This window comes from Aulonocara stuartgranti, assembly GCF_965226115.1.
Source record: "Aulonocara stuartgranti genome assembly, chromosome: 7".
Classification (NCBI taxonomy): Eukaryota; Metazoa; Chordata; class Actinopteri; order Cichliformes; family Cichlidae; genus Aulonocara; species Aulonocara stuartgranti.
Genome location: NC_138945.1, coordinates 62,440,215 through 62,458,616, shown reverse-complemented (window position 1 = coordinate 62,458,616; position 18,402 = coordinate 62,440,215). Strand labels below are relative to the sequence as shown.

Below are 18,402 nucleotides of genomic sequence, written 5' to 3'. Positions count from 1 at the left end.
CTAGATAACCAAAGACAAAAACAGACCCCCTCTCTCACACTCTCTGATGCTGTAGCCCGACATGATGCTGGCGTGATATCTAGAAGGAGGTGAAGCTGCATTAGTAGGCCCGTAATATTCAAAAATACACTCCCAGATCATTTCTGCATCTTTATATTAAAATAAAAAAGGAGCAAAAGCTATCGTCTCTACATGGAGTAAAAGATGCATGAAACGCCGCATGTTCACGATACGAAGATATGCACTGTCTTTATGCTGACATATGTTGGTGGTTTAAGAAGCCGACACACATTTCTTGTCCTGCCGTGATAAGGTGTCTGTTTGAAGGCCTGCTGAATACAGAGATCAGCCTGACCTAATTGTACTCTACATGTGTGCAATTGTCATGCATCTAAAATGTAAAATAATAATAACAAATAAATAAATATTAACTCATTAGAAAAATCAAATCAGGCGTTTTGTACACACAACAGGCTATAACGCTTACATTAGCATATCTTGCAGGTAACACCCCTGTATTGCAGCTACACAAATCACAATATTTAGCATACAAATTCTCATACTTTTTAACTTCAAAATTTCTAGTGTAAACCCGTGCAGGAGCTGTTTGAAATATTACTTTAAGCATTTAGTTAGATTTAAAAAAAAAAATCAACAGTGCTGAAAGATACTTCGATAATAACCTACAGTTATTTAGTTCATTTTGTAGGACAGACCTGTATTCTGCACAACACAACATCTTAACAATAATAACAAAAACAATTTAAGGCGAGATAAAAAGTATCACTATATGACTTGTAACAAACGACTGCCAAGGATAATTATTATTATAATTATCCATGGTCAAAACTTGGCATGTCGTTGTAATAAGATTAGGACTGAATGTGTATATCTATATCTATATCTATATCTATATCTATATATATATATATATATATATATATATATATATATATATATATATATATATATATATATCTATATCTATATCTATATATATATATATATATCGTCCTTAAAGCATGACCGTGATCCTGACACCGCGCTTATGCAGAGGACTAAAATGATGCTAGTTCAAGATCAAAAGCTGACTCTCGTAAAATGAAATAAATAAATAAAAACCTTCTCAATCTAAATTGAGCTGGGGTTTGGTTGGAGGGGGTGGGTAAGATGTTTTAATTTGCTCTCGGCTCGTTAGGGCTCCTGGGGGCAAGGGCAGCCTACTTTTAATGAGAGTTGCGATTGGCCTACTTCTTCTAAAACTAGACACATCACAAGGATTATCCGCATAAACTAACGCATGAAACCAATTTGTTCCTTATCATAACAACAGGCAGAGGGGTGTAGCAGTCTATATTATTCTGGTAATTTAGAGAATAAGATTTTTCTTTTCTGTTTAAAGATCATAGCCTGCACCTGCTTTCGCAGAAATAGAATGAAACAGGAGGGCGTTTCTGGTGGTTAAATTACATATTTCTTCCCCGTGGATATTAACCAGCAGGTATACTAAGCAGAGATTGCCAGTGTCCCTAAATCCTCTGCGTAAGCCACATGGACATGACATTTGGAGAGATTCAGAGCCTGAAAAAAAAAAAAAAGATGTGATGCTCTGCGTGCAAATCTTCCCTGTTTCCACCTCAATTTCTTACCTGCTTCACAAGCAAAGCGAACTCTGGAGGCAAATGTCCCCAACTTTAGCTCGCTGAATTTTCCAGACTCATTTTTCTGCATTCACGTCGGGCCCTCGGTGAGAATCAGCGCCGCCGCTCACGGATGAGTCCGCTTTCATCCTCGGTGCTCCAGCTTCTGCCTCTCCTCCAGCCTGCGCGCTTCCTCTACCGTCTGATTACTCGCTCCCGCAGTGACGTCATGCCAGGACCAGGGAGGCTTCCTGACCAATCACGGCGGCCGTTGGCACCAAAGAGTGTCCGATATCAGGAAGACGTCTCACTTCTGGCTCTTTCATAACTCCATTTACGCCCCCCCCCCCCCCCCCCCCCCCCATATTTTCTTCTCTACTACCACCTGCAGCAGTCGTAGTAGTAAAACTACACTAAAAGGCACAGATGGATAAAATTATCTCACTTCCAGATCTGTTTAGTATTTGTTTTCCTAAGAGCTTTCCACAATATCACACCAGCTTAAGGAGCAAAGGACTTCTTATTCACGCTGTTTCCAAAAATTTGGTGTTGGCCAATTTCTGTCCCTGTTCCTCTGCAATGGGAAGACTTGGAAACAAGAAAAAATAAAATAAAAAGAGCATGTCTTGCAATCCTTTTAAAAATATTTCTTTATTCTTAAACCAAGATCACGTCAGTATTATATCTCTTAAATATGCTGTTATATTAGAGTACCGTGCTCTCCGCAAATCAATGTATATACGTATATATGAACACATTTTCATTTTCAGAGTTATGGCCCTAACATTAACGTTATATATATGGTTAAAAATCATTTTAAACAAGTCACACTTTGCAGCTTGCAAAGTCATAAAGCAACTATGGTGACCGCATGCAGCCACATTGTTTGCTTTGAATTTTTCCACTTCAGAAATGAAGCTTTTCGTAGATGCAGACCAAAAATCGCGCCTTTTGCAGAGTGTCTTTGGAGGGCTGGAATAAGGGGTTAGCTTTCTTGGTCCAATAAAGGATCTTTGATGGTTTGTGTGGGAAGTGTGGGAAATGAGCATCAGGGGCCATGGCCAAAAGCAGAACGAACAGTTCCCTAACACGGTTAAAAATCTTTTTTTGTTTACTTCTTTAAAACTAAACTACACCATAAATAATACACAAATTGAATGTGCTTTAGTTGTGTTTACAGCAAATAATGTTAACTCAACCTCTCTCAATAATTGATTTCACTCTAACTCCCTCTGCATTTCAGTTTCCTTCCAAATTTTACGGTCATTTATTTTTCAAAATACTTTGTTGACCTATGCAAAGACCAAGCACACTGAGCCTAAAAAAAAAGACAGTCTATTAAAACTGGCTGATAATGGCCAGTGTAAATTATGTATATATGCATTAAATATTTATTAGTAATGCAAAAATCCAATAGGTTATGTGTGAAAAACATTAATAAAAAAGTTTGATTTGGTTCACCCTGATGCGCCTTGGCCTACCTTGTGACAGTCTTTGAGGTGTGGTGTTAAATCATGAGCAATAACTGTAATATGGATTTATCTTTTATTAAGCATAGCAACACCAATCCACAGACAGGATGTGCAATAAACAGTTCACAGCATTAAACGGAGCTCAACATAGCACACAAAGCCATTTGGGAACATGCGGTCTGTGGAAAGTGGAAATCTTGGGGAAGAGGCAGCTTACAAGTGTGTGTGTGTGTTGTTGGGGGGGGGCATTATAATATTCCAAAGATGATATCTGGCTGAAAGACAGAAAAAAAATAGATGCACTTCATAAAATTAATGTGAAATGGCATGTTAACAGAACAACAGCAGATGCTACATGATGCAGCCAGTCACTCACACGCTGGGGGAGCTGCTGTCCCGTGAAAGAGCGGTTGTCTGGAGGATGGCCATCCTGCCCGCCTGCCTTGCAGCGTAGGTAGCCATAAAGGTTAGCAGCTTGGAGGGAAATGCTAGCTACCACCACAGACTGAGGAAGGCAGACAGATGAGTCTGAGAGAGACAATATGCAATCTAGCACATATGCAGAAAAGCAAGCAAAGGGAGTCTCACCAGCCATTTAATCTTCAGAGAGAAGAGGGAGGTGAAGAAGAAGAAAGTCCAGATGAGAGGACAGATGATAAGGCCCAGCCAGAATATCCTTTCCTCTGCTTCAGTTCCAGTGTTACTATTCCGGGACTTATACACACAGATAAGAAAGCAAACACTATAGGGTTAACACATCAAAATCGCTAATTTTTATTGCTCAAAATGCACAAAACACCCTCTTACTTTTTTGGCCTCAAATACCCAGAGGCTCTTTCCATCCTCGTCAATCTGATTCCACCAGCGCAGCCCCACCAGCAGACGGCCGGTCACATTCTGAAAACAAGCGTGAGCAATTAAATCCTGCAAAGTTAAAGAAAGCCACAGAAAAGTAACTAGATCACACAAACTGTTTGATGTCTTACCTTCACAGACCAAAAGTCAAACGAGAGCAGAGCTATGATCAGGAGAAAACAGGACGCAAAGCTCTTGCTGATCCACTCACACAGCAGATAGACAACGATGGCAACCACTCGGAAGAACAAATGGAAAAAGGAGGCCATGGGGTGTCTAAAATTGTAGGGATTGGAAACGAGAAGCCTGATGTGTCAGCAGATAGCTTTCAAACAGATACAGGTGAGCATGTATGGAAACATAAAACGATAGTGTGCATGCAAAATGAGTTAACCTGCAGGATAGGTTTTATTCTGTGAATAGAAGGTCTGTAAACATTATCCCACCTCCAGTTTCAATTTAGTATTTATTTGCTTTGACCTTTGTGATCTCCAGTTAATGTTTCCAGTAGTTTTTCTGACACCACTTGTTTGTGTAGATTTAGCCTTTTCAACCTTCACAAAAAACTTCCACTACTAGTGATTTCTATGACTTCAGAGCTGTTTTCCTTAAATCAAGCAAAGAGATTCAGATCCATAACTGAGGTATCCACTGATGATCCCTCAGGATGAAATGGATGTATGCTTTGGAAGCATCATTTTAGGTACTTAGACAGCTCATGAATCCAGTTACATGATCACCTTTATCGGGTGGGAAGGTGTTCCTCTGGTCATTTAGGCCTTCTTCTACCACTTACTGCTGATCTAAAATTTTAGACTGTTCCACGTTAGTTTTATGGCATCGTAAAAAGCGCACTCCGCATGCTTATCCACATTTTTCTGCCATATTCATGTCCACTTGTAATGTGCTCAATGAGCTGAGTGTTTAAGAGTCCAGGCATGAGTTCTGTTATAGTCTGAACTGATACTTTTATGCCTGGTACTCTAACAGCTAGTGATTTATATTTAAACTAAAGCTCTATCAGCTACACAGCCCCCAAAGTACAACTGCATACAGAAAATATCTGTTTTCGTTACATGCTGGACGGGATTAAAAACAGGTGTTGACTATGTTTCTACCCTCTGAAATCCTGAAATTAGAGTTTGCCAAATGAGAAGACCAGGGGCACCTCCAGAATTGCTTCATGGGGTGGCCATAATAAAAATATTGGGGTGGCACACCAAAAAAGAATTTCCAGTTTTACTACGCTGTTTTCAAATAGGTTACCTGAAAATTATGGCAAAAAAAAAAGAGACAATAGAAGAAGAAAATAATTAGTTAGCCTAGTTAATCTCCTGATTTTAGAGTTGATACAACTGAAAATGGGTACTGATGAAAACCATATTATTTTAAAATCCATAATAGTCTATTTCAATTGATTGATTGATTGATTGGCTGGAAGTCCTAACCATCGCTTTAATGATTCTCAACAGAGCTGAGGAGAAGCTACTCAACATTCACTCTCCCAGAATGGAGTTAACTTTAAGAGTAAACCTGTTCAGGAAAGACAAATAAGTATTAGATCATGTAAGAGTGTCAACTGTTTCCTGTCTCTATGTTGGCCCTGAGATGTACCAGTGATCTTTCCATCTGTCCAGGGATTTGCACCAGCTTTTTTTTTTTTTTTTTGCTCAACAAGTTTTCAAAAAAACAAAAAACCTAATAATGCAAAGCTGAAAAGACACTATGGAAGATAAAACAGCTGTTGTGTTGATATTTCCTGCAGTGCACCTTATGACTGCGCTTCTCCGCGCCCTCTCCTGCTCGTCAGCTGCAAAGTCCAGCTCGACATCCTCAGTTGCATCCGCCATCGTCTGCTAAAAACTGTTTAAATCACCCGAGGGTTTGTAATACAATCTCGACAAGGACAATAATCAAAAAAGATCTCCACTGGCACCGTGATCTGAGATATGTACAAATCAAAATCTACCAAGCAAATACCAGTTTTGCATGGCTGTATTTGAACACTGAAACGAGCCAGGTGTTGCAGTGAAATAAGACCGACAGCGACACTGGCTACTTTTTTAAATCCACATCAGGAAACTGGGCTTAAAATATCTTTGATTCTTCACATACCTTACATATTTTGTGTTTTTCCGATACATTTTGACAACTACGCTACACTTCAATTAAAATAGCAATTCCGAATGAACAAAACAAACAAAAATATACGACCGCGGCAGGACTCGAACCTGCAATCTTCTGATCCGAAGTCAGACGCCTTATCCATTAGGCCACGCGGCCCATATTGCGATCTCATTCAGTATTTTGCATTTTTAACATTTTCTTCATAGTCCCTGTGGTATTCGTGTATAGCACTTTTTAAAATGAATATTCTAGCGCTATCCATGCTACGTAATCGAATCGCTGTCCGCTGTGTTCATTCAATCAGTTCTTTCTGACATACCACTGCTAGAAAAATAAGTCATCCAGCCCGCACGGTGGCGCTAACGATTTGTTTGGCTTTAGGCATACAACCCCACGAGAAGGAATGCTAAGGTAGCTATAATTCATTCTGTAATGATTTCAAAAATATGTTTTCGGATACATAACACGATAAAACAGATCAGCTGGGTTGCTTTTGTAATAAAACATAGTTAGATTAAAAACTGCCTTTTGCTAAATTACTGAAACGTTAGCGTAGCGTCATGTGTTCGCCAAGTAAACATGCGTTGAAGGGTCGGTAGTGCAACAGCTACAATAATATGAAAAGGTGAGGCAACCAGCATTCTACGTTTATCATTCGGTGGGTAAAATGATAGAATTAGCTACGTAGTTCACGTTTCATCTGTGTCTAGCAGCATTATTGCAAAAGTTTAGTTAATTTATACACATTTTAGTAACACCTGAGTGAAATATCAAAGTGCAAGCAAGTGATAATAGAGGCTCACAAAACCACAGAGAAGGCTGTAAGACACTCAGCAGTAGGAAAGTACACATTTAATCGTGTATAGAGGCTCTGTGGTGCCTAGATAAAGCTGCATTACGTCTCAGTTTGCCTCCGTCACGCTGTCTTATCACGATTGATCAGTGTCATGTCAATTAAGTTTTGAATCAATGTCTTCCAGCTCGAGCGAGAAGTCCACATGAGGTGATGCTGCATGTGTTACGCTGTCCTCTGAAGAGGACTCGTATCTCTTTACAATGGATGAGTCTACGTGGCTTCTGCTCCACCAAGCCTCACATACTTCAGGGCGAGGACTCCACACAAACCCGCCTGAACCCCCTTAACATCCAGATGCTGTCAAAAGGTCTTCACGAACAGATCTTTCGAGGGCTGGAGCCAGAATACAGAGAGGAGGCTGTACAGCGCAGCATAAGGCACTTACAGAAACACCAGCTGTGGGGAAAGGACACCTCACTGTTGCCCGATGTCGACCTGAAACTCCCCAAAATGTATGGCAATGACATTGACGAGCACTTCTGTCACTTGGCCCAGACACAGAGCCTTCCCTACCTTGAGGCTGCCACCAAGCTGAAACTGGCAGATCTACCACCCATGCCTCAGGAATGGAGCTGGGAGGTCGGCTGGACACGCTATGGGCCCACTGGGGAGAGTCAGAAAGTAGATTTTCCAGATGAGTCAGCTCTCGTGTTTGATGTGGAGGTGTGCACAACAGAGGGACAGTGTCCCACTCTGGCTGTTGCTGTTTCTCCAACCAACTGGTAAGAAATGAGCAAAAATGGGACAGGGTTGTATAGAACAATCCATTCATTTGCTTTATTCTTATGTTGTTGTAGTTGTTTCATACTTAAAACATTGTGTCTTCCATTCAACAATTGCTAACAATAAAAAGTTTTAAAGATAACTGGTACGTGCCTCAGTGATCTCTGTGTCCTATTTTTCTAGGTACTCATGGTGCAGTAAGCGTCTGATTGAAGAGCGATACTCCTGGTCAAACCACCTGACCCTTGCTGATCTCATTCCGCTAGAGACACCTTTCAACTCTGCTCGCCCTCCAGGGGGTAAATGGAAGGAGAGACTGATTGTGGGCCACAATGTCAGCTTTGACCGGGCTCACATTAAGGAGCAGTACCTATTAAAGGTTTACATCCTATTCCTCACATGTCGTTTTTACTCCTCACTTTATAAAATCCTTTGGTCACTTCTTTTTGTATGAATCACTATAATGCCCAGTAGCTTTTGTATGTTTGTATTCGCTTCCATAAGGGTTCAAAGGTGCGCTTCATGGACACCATGAGCCTTCACATGGCCATTTCAGGGCTAACCGGCTTCCAGCGCACACTGTGGATGGCCAGTAAGTTGGGTAAAAAGAGGGGTCTTCAGGAGGTCAAGGAACACATTAAGAAAGCTGGGAAGAAACACGAGGGCCCAATGGTTTGTCCTTTTCTACTACAGTTCACCTACGTAATATTTTGAGGCTATCATTTGGTATTTGGAAGGCTCTTGGCATAAGTGTGACATGATGTTGTGTGCACAGATCGGCTCCTGGGACTGGGTGAATATTAGCAGCATTAACAACCTGGCTGATGTCCATGCTCTGTATGTGGGAGGGCCGCCACTGCAGAAAGAAGCCAGAGAGACCTTTGTGAAGGGGAGCATGACGGATGTCAGAAACAATTTCCAGGTCAGATATGTGGCAAAATGTGTGTCTGATTAATGTGAACCATTTGTTAGATCTTGCATTTGGCCTGAATGGACACTTAGGCAAAATAAATGTGATTTTGCTGACACCTACAGGAGTTAATGCAATACTGCGCCCTTGACGTTAAGGCCACACATGAGGTCTTCACAGAGCAGCTGCCCCTCTTCATGGAGAGGTCAGCAAATCCCAACCCAAAGCTATTTTATAGTCATCTTTATCTTCTGTGTACAAATGTACACAACACAGCATTGTATAATTGTGTTGTCTCTGCTGTGTTTTTATAAGGTGCCCTCATCCAGTGACGCTTGCAGGGATGCTGGAGATGGGTGTGAGCTACCTTCCTGTCAATCAAAACTGGGGGCGATACCTGGAAGATTCTCAAGATGTTTATGAAGAGCTTCAGAGAGAGATGAAGAAGTCTCTAATGATTCTAGCGGATGATGCATGTCAGCTTCTGGAGAATGACAGGTGAGACCAGCACTGATTTATGTCAAGCTTTGAAGGTTCTTTTAAAAGCATTTACACTGCATAAGGTTTGTGTGTTTATACTAAGATACAAAGAAGACCCCTGGCTTTGGGATCTTGATTGGGACGTGCAGGAGTTCAAGCAGAAGAAAGTTGCAGCCAGCAAGAAGAAAGGCTCCAAAAAAGCAGATGACAAACAAATCGCCACTCCTCTTCCAGACTGGGAGGAAGGTCTGAGCTCAGACACTAATTCAGAATATTTGTGTAATTGGTATGATATATCTACTAGGGGTGCAACGATACACAAAATTCACGGTTTGGTTCGGTTCGATACTTTGGTGTCACGGTTCGATATTTTTTCGATACAAAAAAAATGTTCATGCCTTTTTAATTTGTCATTTATTAAAATTATAAATATATATTTTAACTCAAAAGTACAGTTTTTAAATTTAATGTTGCTGAAACAAAAGTAATTAAAAAAATAAATATATCTCAGGGCTCTCAAAATTTCAAAATCCCTGGTAGCCCTTCGGGCAGGGACTCTTCAGTTTTTGGTAGCCCAAAATAAATGTAAGTAGCCCGAATAAAAAAGAGAGCAATTTTTTGATTGATGTTTTGTTTCCTTTACAATATTATACTTTAATGTATAATATTGTAAAGGAAACAAAACATCAATCAAAAAATTGTTGAAAAACAAATTACAACATGTATAAAAATTACAATCATCAACTCAAATACTTGGTTCTAATTGAACAGAAATTTCTATGAACTTGTAAGAACTGTGTAGGACATGAATCAGTCTGTGTCAGATCCTGAATTTGAAATTTCCGCTGAAGTCACGGGTAAGAAACAAGTGGAACCAAGATCTAGGCCATTTGCTTTTTGAAGTTTGCAAAGACTGCTAAATTTTGCCAGTGGTAGTTCACTCTTTGCAACATAGTACGCTGTTCTAAACAGATTTTTCAGGTTTATTTTTAGTATGTTATTTGCAATTGGTGTTTGTTCTGGGAAAGATATTGCAGACTGAGCAATAATGCATTTCTTGCATTTCTCATGGCTTCTAATGGGGGCCTTTCTTAAAATGACTGGTCCCAGTAACAAAGGCGCTTGTCGACTCAGAAATCGAGAGAAAACCAACAACACACCCGGCAGAACATTATGTTATTTACACGGGTGCACATAAGTGGTCCGCATGTGCGCATTCGCTGTCAAAATAAAAGACGCGCGCACCAGATAAGAAGTTGCAAGACGCGTTTGCGTCCATATAAAAAGCACTGTTTTTGTCCGCTAGAGTGGGATTTTCACGGCACATTCTGCACCACATCTCTGTGCGTTCATCATTTGTTTGAAGCCAGCTCACCACCTGCAACCACTTTTCCGAGAATACGCGCTTCTTTTGTGGTTCGGAGTCCTTCTGACATTTCTTTGGAGGTAGAGAACACCAAAGTAATTGCTTAAAGGAGCTTCTTCGACATCTTTAAGAGTTTTAAACAAATGTCTGTCCTCCTCCAGAAAATCTTATGTATGCAAACACGCGTTGCAACTTCATATCTTGTGCGCGGTTTTTTTGGGTTTTTTTTGACAGCGAATGCGCACCTGCGGACCACTTATGTGCAGCCCCGGTTATATAGCTCCTCATATTGCAGCCACAGAAATTCTTTTGTCCATGAAACCATAAAGCTGCACTTTCTTTTTGCCTTATAGTCTGATTTGTCATAACTTTTCCGTTTTGTGGTAAGCTTTTCTTTGGCTGTCACTTCTTCACCCTGACCTCTCTTATTTGGCTCAGCAGAACTAAAATATATATCCTGCTGCTTTTACACACACACACACACACACACACACACACACACACACACACACACACACACACACACACACACACACACAACGGTCAGCGATTCTCTGCGCGATCAACCTCTCATATGTTTAAGCTTGCTGCGGGAGATTTCACTTGTCATGTTTGCATAGTAAGCTAACGATTGATAAGACGATGTCAGAGGAATTGGTGCGCAAATTATCATCACTCACCAATCAGTACTGTCAGTTCGCGCAATTGCAAAGTGAAAGCAAAAAACAAGCGCAAATTCAAACGCGATTTCAATATGTCACATATTGACAGTGGCTCACCGATGCCAATGACATAATTACCCAGCTACATTTCCGAAAGAATGCAAAAGCATTGACATATATTTTTCCTTCCTACAATAGCCCGACAGGCAGGGCAGAGATAGATTTTGGTAGTACCACTGGAAAAATCGCTAGCCCCGGGACGTCGGGCTAGCGATTTTGTAAGCCCTGCGTTACAGGCATGGCCCTTTAAGGATGAAGCCTGATGGGAAATGTATTCGGGATGTGTGTGAAGAGAGAGAGCGGAGAAGGGGAAAAAGTAACGGTTAGCTACAGAAGAGACAAAAAGAAAATGAATAAAAGGAATATAATAACTCCCTCGACAGCCAGAGTTGTGTCGGCGATGCTCGCTGTGAGTAAACTGTTTCAGCCCACTGTACGCGGTGTTCGTGCCTTAGAGAAGAAATAAAGTTCGGTGAAGCAGTTTCCTACGCCTCCTTCGATCTTTTTGCTAGCGGAGTTGACCTGTATAGTAAGCTGTTGCCGGCTACGAGTCAGTTACGGAACCTTCAAGTAACTACCAGAGGTTTCCTTACTACGGTTCGGGGCCGCGGATCTGGCGTGGTAACACCTGTATCTGATTCAGGAATCACTCATCTTTGGAAAAGAGAGTTTATTACAGAGAAATGGCTCTTTCCAAAATAAAAGCTATACTATCCGCTTCTTCTGGGCTATATTCTTAGCAGCATATTGTAGCGGGTCAGGGCTGTTCGGGGTTCTGTTTGTACAGTTATGTTTTGTTTATGTTGCCATAGTGACGGGTGACGCCCTCTCGCTGCGACGGTGTGTCCTTCCGGGGTCAGAGGGCGCCCTGTGTGGTGTTGTTGTTGTTGTGCGGTTGCCGCGCTGAGCAGTTAGCTAGCGGCAGTGTTCTTCTGCAGATGTCAATAAACGGCTGTGCTCCCTGGCTAGCTCACGGGAAGCAAGACCAAACGACACATCCGTCTCCTCGTTGTCTGAGCTCGCCACATTGGTGTCAGAAGTGGGATGATGGTGGCACCCCATGTTCTGACCCGAGTGACTTTTCCCCCGCCGGTCGTGACCGGCCGGTGCGCCAAAAGAAGGCACCTGGACATTTGCAGGACTTTGTGTGGGGCAATGGGGTCGTCGGGGACGACTGACCCCTTAGGTGGGGGCTGTGTAGCGGGTCAGGGCTGTTCGGGGTTCTGTTTGTACAGTTATGTTTTGTTTATGTTGCCATAGTGACGGGTGACGCCTTTTCGCTGCGACGGTGTGTCCTTCCGGGGTCAGAGGGCGCCCTGTGTGTTGTTGTTGTTGTTGCTGTGCGGTTGCTGCGCTGAGCAGTTAGCTAGCGGCAGTGTTCTTCTGCAGATGTCAATAAACGGCTGTGCTCCCTGGCTAGCTCACGGGAAGCAAGACCAAACGATACCTCCGTCTCCTCCTTGTCTGAGCTCGCCACAATATTAAACATATCAGGTCCCCATAAGGAGAATCATGTGCTAACGGCGGTCTAAATGACTCGGGTAAAGTTTGTAGCATGCATGCTTGTTGTTTTTTGTGCTTCCACTTGTCTTTGCACTAGGATGATGTCGGCGTAAATGTGCAGTCATATTCGTTGTGTTCCCACTAGTGCTGTCAGCGTTAATCTCGTTGAAATGACGTTAACGCCACAACACGGCAAATCTCCGTTAACGAGCTACCCCTGCATGGGGCTAGACGGCCAACACGTTAACGAGCTAACTGCGCTAACACACTAGTTCCCACCCATGTAATTGAGCATTGCGTGGCACATCCAACATACTGTTTTACTTTAGTCCATGACGCGCTTACCTTCAGGGTCATACTTCACATGAAAACCAAAATAATTCCAAACGCTTGCCCTGCGCTCTTCCTTCTGACGATGCTGTCTGTGTTGAACGCTCAGTGGATCTGCACTCGACAGTGCAGCCTAGGCGGAGTAGTCGAACACAGATTCACTGAGCGCTCAACACAGACAGCATCGTCAGAAGGAAAGTTGATAAAATAAATTACAAATTTTGTATTGTTCATATATATGCATACCGAACCGAAAGCACTGTATCGAACGGTTCAATATCGATACGAGTATCGTTGCACCCCTAATATCTACAGTGCACACAGACTATTAATAAAGTAACAGATAATTCAGTTGTGTTATATTAGACCCAGGTCCACCATCTGAAGAAGAGATGGAAGGCCCTCGCCCCAGCCGGCTAGCTGTTGAGAACCTAAAAGAAACAGTGAATCGACTTCCAAAGAGAAGGCAGCATCTACCTGCACATCCAGGGTAAGATCGCTCTCACACACACCACGGAGCCATTTCCAGTTCTGTTTCCCACTGATGGTGTAAGTCAGTTCTTTTTCCTCATTTTCTTCTTTAGGTGGTATCGTAAGCTGTGTGAGAAGATGTCTGACGACAGCTGGTCACCTGGAGCCAGTCTGATCAGCCTGCAAATGCGACTGACACCTAAACTGATGGGTTTGACTTGGGATGGTTTCCCCTTGCATTACACAGAGAAACACGGGTGGGGGTATCTGGTACCTGGACGCAGGGATAACCTTGATTCCCAGGAGGAAAACGCCGGGCCCGTGTGTCCCCACAGGTGAATCACATACTGCTCTCAAAGTAAAAACATGGCAGGGTGCTTTCACATCATGACCTGATCTTAGCAGGACGATCCTTGATGGCTGGAGATTTTTAACAGTGTATTAAAGTTTTGTTGTTTTTCACAGAGCTATTGAAAGTGTGTACAAAGAGTACTGTGAGCAGCATAGCAAGGAGCGACCGGACTATCTGGACTCAATCCCTTCAGATGACCTCATGTTAACAGACAGCACGGTGTGGACAAAGGTACATAATATACCATCATGTTTGGAGAATTTTGCATAGAATATTGCAACATGCTTCAAACAGATACCACATGCACTACAGACTGTTGGAATTTGCAAAAATCTTTCATCAAATTTAGACCTTTTCTTCAGTATCAACAGTAATACATGTGATTGCGGTTGGAGTTGATTCATCGGGGCTACGTGCTCTGAACGGATAACACATCTACCTTAATAATGTTTTTTTCTTATTGTCATGTATAGGTGGAGGAATTAAGTTCCCTGGAAAGCCAGATGGAGGAAAACGCCCTCAGAATGAGAAAAAGTGCAGAGAAGAACAAAAACAGGGTGAGTGCACAGGCTTGTAAGTTTAAATTACACCTATCGTGTCAGGTTTAGTGTTTCACTATGATTTGTTTATAACATACTTTGTATTCTTTACCAACAATAGTCTACAGATCCACATTATATGAAAGAGGGGAGTCATTGCCATTATCACCATGGAAACGGCCCCTACAATGATGTCGATATACCAGGTTGCTGGTTTTTCAAATTACCTCATAAGGTGAATTTATATTATTAATATATATCATAGGCACAGTGTTGTTCCACCAAGCTATTTTTACCTTGTGACCAATTATTTGTGTTTAAAGGATGGCAATCACAACAATGTCGGCAGTCCGTTCTCCAAGGACTTCCTGTCCAAGATGGAGGATGGCACTCTGAGAGCAGGAAGAGGTGGCACCAATGCAACACGAGCTCTGGAAATCAACAAAATGATGTCTTTCTGGAGGAATGCCCATAAACGTATAAGGTACTCCCATCAGAGTTAATCAAAGTAATTCAATAACAAATAAACTTTAGTAATGCTAAAAGGTCTTCTCGTAGTTCTCAGATGGTGCTGTGGCTCAGAAAAGTAGAGCTTCCCCGTTCTGTCAGCAGGTTTGTCTAATATTTTTAAAAAAAGAAAAGATTGATTGATTAGAGATAAAGTAATGAGGGTAATGAATGTAACATTTCCCCAAAGACACAAAGATTTTGATGAGGAGGGCCAGTATGGTGCCATATTACCTCAGGTCGTTACTGCTGGAACGGTAACACGTAGAGCTGTGGAGCCGACGTGGTTGACTGCCAGTAATGCACGGGTAAGAAGCAGAGCCGACACGCTAATCTGGATAAGTCTGAAAATACTGACCAGACACTAGAGCAATTCTGTATGGGCTTTATTCTGTGTCAACAGCGGGATCGGGTAGGCAGTGAGCTAAAGGCCATGGTGCAGGTACCACCTGGATATCACCTGATAGGAGCAGATGTAGATTCACAAGAGTTGTGGATTGCCGCAGTGCTTGGAGAGGCTCACTTTGCAGGCATGCACGGTATGACAGGTTTGGTTCTAAAGAAATCTACAGAAGGAGACTTTGTTATGTGTCTTCCTTTAATGATAATGCTGCATATGTCTCTCTGTGGTTTAGGTTGTACAGCATTTGGCTGGATGACCCTCCAGGGAAAAAAGAGTGAAGGCACTGACCTGCACAGCCGTACCGCTGATACTGTGGGCATCAGCCGAGAGCACGCAAAGGTGTTTAACTATGGACGCATATATGGCGCAGGGCAGCCCTTTGCTGAGAGGTTGCTCATGCAGTTCAACCACCGCCTCAGTCAGACAGAAGCTGCCAGTAAGGCCAGACAGATGTATGCCCTAACAAAAGGTATACGCAGGTAAGTTCAACGTAGGGGTGGGTTTTGATCATCAGTTTTCCGATTAAACTCGATTCTAGCTTGAATAACGCGATAACGATTCATTAAAATCCTGAATTGATTCTTAAATATAAATTTATTTTGTCCGAAACGCCAGAATCTCAGGTTAAACCTCACAAAATTTTGACAACCACCAAACAGCTAAAAACGCAAATGAGAGCAGGTACACGGATTCAGCATGAAGACCTAAACACAAAGTGCGGAACCGCCGACGGATAAGAATCAGTGAGATTTTGGCTTTCTCACCCGACTGCACGTACACGCCGTCATGCCGACAGCTCACAGATTCTGATGCGTCGGTGGGTCCGTGCATTGTGTTTACGTGGGTTTTTTTTGCGGTAGATTCTGGAGCTGTAGGCTTTGTCTCTCTCCAACCAAATTTGACTGAACCAGCAGCAAAAGAAGATCCAAACTACGCTTCACATTTCGCTTCACATAAACATCGTCATGTATTCCCTCTTACTTTTGCTGTTTTGCTTCCGCCACGGTAAAATGACACTTCGTGCACAGCTCTCTCTCTCTCAGTGCACTTCAAGAACAGTTTCTTATCTAAAAATCTGTTTTCTGCATTATTCGCTTGCTTATTACGCACAAGTCTACCGTTATGTACAGCGCTGTTGGCCGCTGTTTTTTGTTTTTTTTAATTTAAATTTGACTTCCGACAAGAAAGCCTCATTTCTGCTGTTCAATATTGAAGACATTTAAACTTTTTAAAATTTTGCAAAGTTGCAAAACACTTAACTGTGTCTCTAATTAAACCTGCGTAACTTTGCTCTGCTTCACTTCAGCAGCATCAGGTAATGTTTATATGTTGATTAATGGTTTTCTTCTGTTTTTGTTCTACTGCACAATGTTTAAGGTGGTAATCTGCTATAAAAAGACAGGTGTTTGTATTTGTCAGATATCATTTGTCAGAGGACGGCGAGTGGCTGGTGAATGAACTGGGTATAGATGTGGAGCGGGAGGAAGATGGAAGCGTCTCCCTCCAAGAATTGCGGAGGATCACTAGAGTGGCTTCACAATCGTGAGAATGCAAAATACAAACATTCACAAGTGCCTGGCTTGCAATAACCCATTTACTGTCCCTGAATATCCTCCTCTCAGGTGCTCTCCTCTTTAATTTTGCTTTTTTTGTGCTCCTGACACCATCTCAGTTCTCGACGGAAAAGATGGGATATTGTTGGGAAGCGTCTGTGGGCTGGAGGTACTGAGTCGGACATGTTCAATAAGCTGGAGAGTATAGCCCATTCAAAGAACCCGGCCACTCCTGTTCTAGGCTGCAGGATCAGCAGAGCACTGGAGCCCAATGCGGTTAAAGATGAGGTGATTGACTAAAGCTGGCAACAGGAGTATAATATATATATATATGATTTAATCTGAGTATTTAAAGGGATATGCATGTTTTGCCAATACAACAAACGACCAATGCATTACTCAAGAGGTCAGTCAGAGTGCTCTAAATGGCAAAATAAACTCTTCATTAATGTCTCCTTTCAGTTTATCACCAGCAGAGTGAACTGGGTGGTTCAGAGCTCTGCAGTGGACTACCTCCATCTGATGTTGGTGGTCATGAAGTGGCTCATTGAGGAGTATAACATTGATGGCCGCTTCTGCATCAGCATCCATGATGAGGTGCGGTACCTGGTCCGCAGTGAAGACTGTTACCGAGCAGCTCTGGCACTTCAAATCACAAACCTCCTTACAAGGTGTGCTCTTAGCTGACCGTATATTCTCACTGACAAACTGTGTGCTCTATAATGGATGGTTACTGTGTTTCTCTTCCTGCAGGAGTATGTTTGCTCATGCTTTAGGCATGCAGGACCTTCCCCAGTCTGTAGCCTTCTTCAGTGCAGTTGACATTGATCAGTGTTTGAGGAAGGAGGTCAACATGGACTGTGTGACTCCCTCTAACCCCACAGGTGTGGAACGAAAGTATGGTCTACCGCCTGGTGAGTTCTGCACACCATCACCAGCCTTCTTCCAACATTAAGAGTAGTATATTTATTATACAAATGTTTCTTATACAAAGTGCACAGGAAAGACAGGACAGCTTGTCTCATTACAAAATCTAAATGTAACAAATTCAGACGCAAGAACATACAATTTAGCTCTAGCACTTAAAGCTACAAAAATGCTCGTGTACAGACCAATTTGTTTTAAAACAACACCTTACAAAAGTTGGACTAAACATCTCTTTAAAATACAATAATGTATATGGAAAGTAATTAAATCCACCTCTTAGCATGACCACACAGTATTCAGTTAGTCTTCAAGAATTTTAAGAAAATCAACAGCACAGCTTGTTTATCACGAGAATTCCTGAAAGGAAGTAAATCAAATAAGTTTCAAATTTCTAAATAAGCCAAATTAGAAATGACTATTTTAATGTAATCAAGACAAAGACAGATATAAACTGTGGTTGGAAATGCAAGAAGGCTTTTTGATAAAGTGAACTTGAGGAACACAATCAGAATACTAAATAATGTGTGCAAACTTTCCACAGGTGAGGCCTTGGACATCTACCAAATCATCGACATCACTAAAGGCTCTCTAAACAAAGGGAGATAGCTCTTTGTGGACCAGACAGCTTTTATTCCAAACATACAACTGCCAGGACTCCATTCACCC

The 18,402-nt window shown here is 42.1% G+C and overlaps 2 protein-coding genes across 7 annotated transcripts; one reads left to right on the top strand and one right to left on the bottom strand.

Annotated features, from left to right (window-relative positions):
* Window positions 1–3,188: 3,188 nt before the first annotated feature.
* LOC309711713 (Golgi apparatus membrane protein TVP23 homolog A-like) lies at window positions 3,189–7,547 on the bottom strand. 3 transcript variants are annotated; one of them, XM_082542169.1, is made up of 7 exons: window positions 6,199–6,284; window positions 5,738–5,830; window positions 4,099–4,243; window positions 3,920–4,009; window positions 3,701–3,826; window positions 3,489–3,617; window positions 3,189–3,387 (listed from the first exon to the last, which is right to left on the bottom strand). In XM_082542169.1, the coding sequence occupies exons 2-7, from the start codon at window positions 5,815–5,817 to the stop codon at window positions 3,361–3,363; spliced, it is 597 nt and encodes a 198-aa protein (XP_082398295.1). In that variant the 5' UTR covers window positions 5,818–5,830; window positions 6,199–6,284; the 3' UTR covers window positions 3,189–3,360. The 3 variants fall into 3 exon arrangements, with proteins under 3 accessions (XP_082398295.1, XP_082398294.1, XP_082398296.1); XM_082542168.1 differs by lacking the exon at window positions 6,199–6,284 and adding an exon at window positions 6,083–6,190; XM_082542170.1 differs by lacking the exons at window positions 5,738–5,830; window positions 6,199–6,284 and adding an exon at window positions 7,464–7,547.
* polg (polymerase (DNA directed), gamma) lies at window positions 6,460–18,392 on the top strand. 4 transcript variants are annotated; one of them, XM_082542167.1, is made up of 23 exons: window positions 6,460–6,505; window positions 7,075–7,672; window positions 7,857–8,052; window positions 8,178–8,345; window positions 8,449–8,595; window positions 8,709–8,788; window positions 8,899–9,081; window positions 9,167–9,309; window positions 13,351–13,474; window positions 13,569–13,790; window positions 13,921–14,038; window positions 14,281–14,364; window positions 14,468–14,581; window positions 14,670–14,830; window positions 14,905–14,958; window positions 15,044–15,161; window positions 15,257–15,392; window positions 15,489–15,735; window positions 16,676–16,798; window positions 16,929–17,097; window positions 17,272–17,480; window positions 17,563–17,723; window positions 18,278–18,392. In XM_082542167.1, the coding sequence occupies exons 2-23, from the start codon at window positions 7,101–7,103 to the stop codon at window positions 18,340–18,342; spliced, it is 3,594 nt and encodes a 1,197-aa protein (XP_082398293.1). In that variant the 5' UTR covers window positions 6,460–6,505; window positions 7,075–7,100; the 3' UTR covers window positions 18,343–18,392. The 4 variants fall into 4 exon arrangements, with proteins under 4 accessions (XP_082398293.1, XP_082398290.1, XP_082398291.1 ...); XM_082542164.1 differs by having other exon boundaries at window positions 8,148–8,345; XM_082542165.1 differs by lacking the exon at window positions 6,460–6,505 and adding an exon at window positions 6,516–6,719 and having other exon boundaries at window positions 8,148–8,345.
* The last annotated feature ends 10 nt before the right edge of the window (window positions 18,393–18,402 follow it).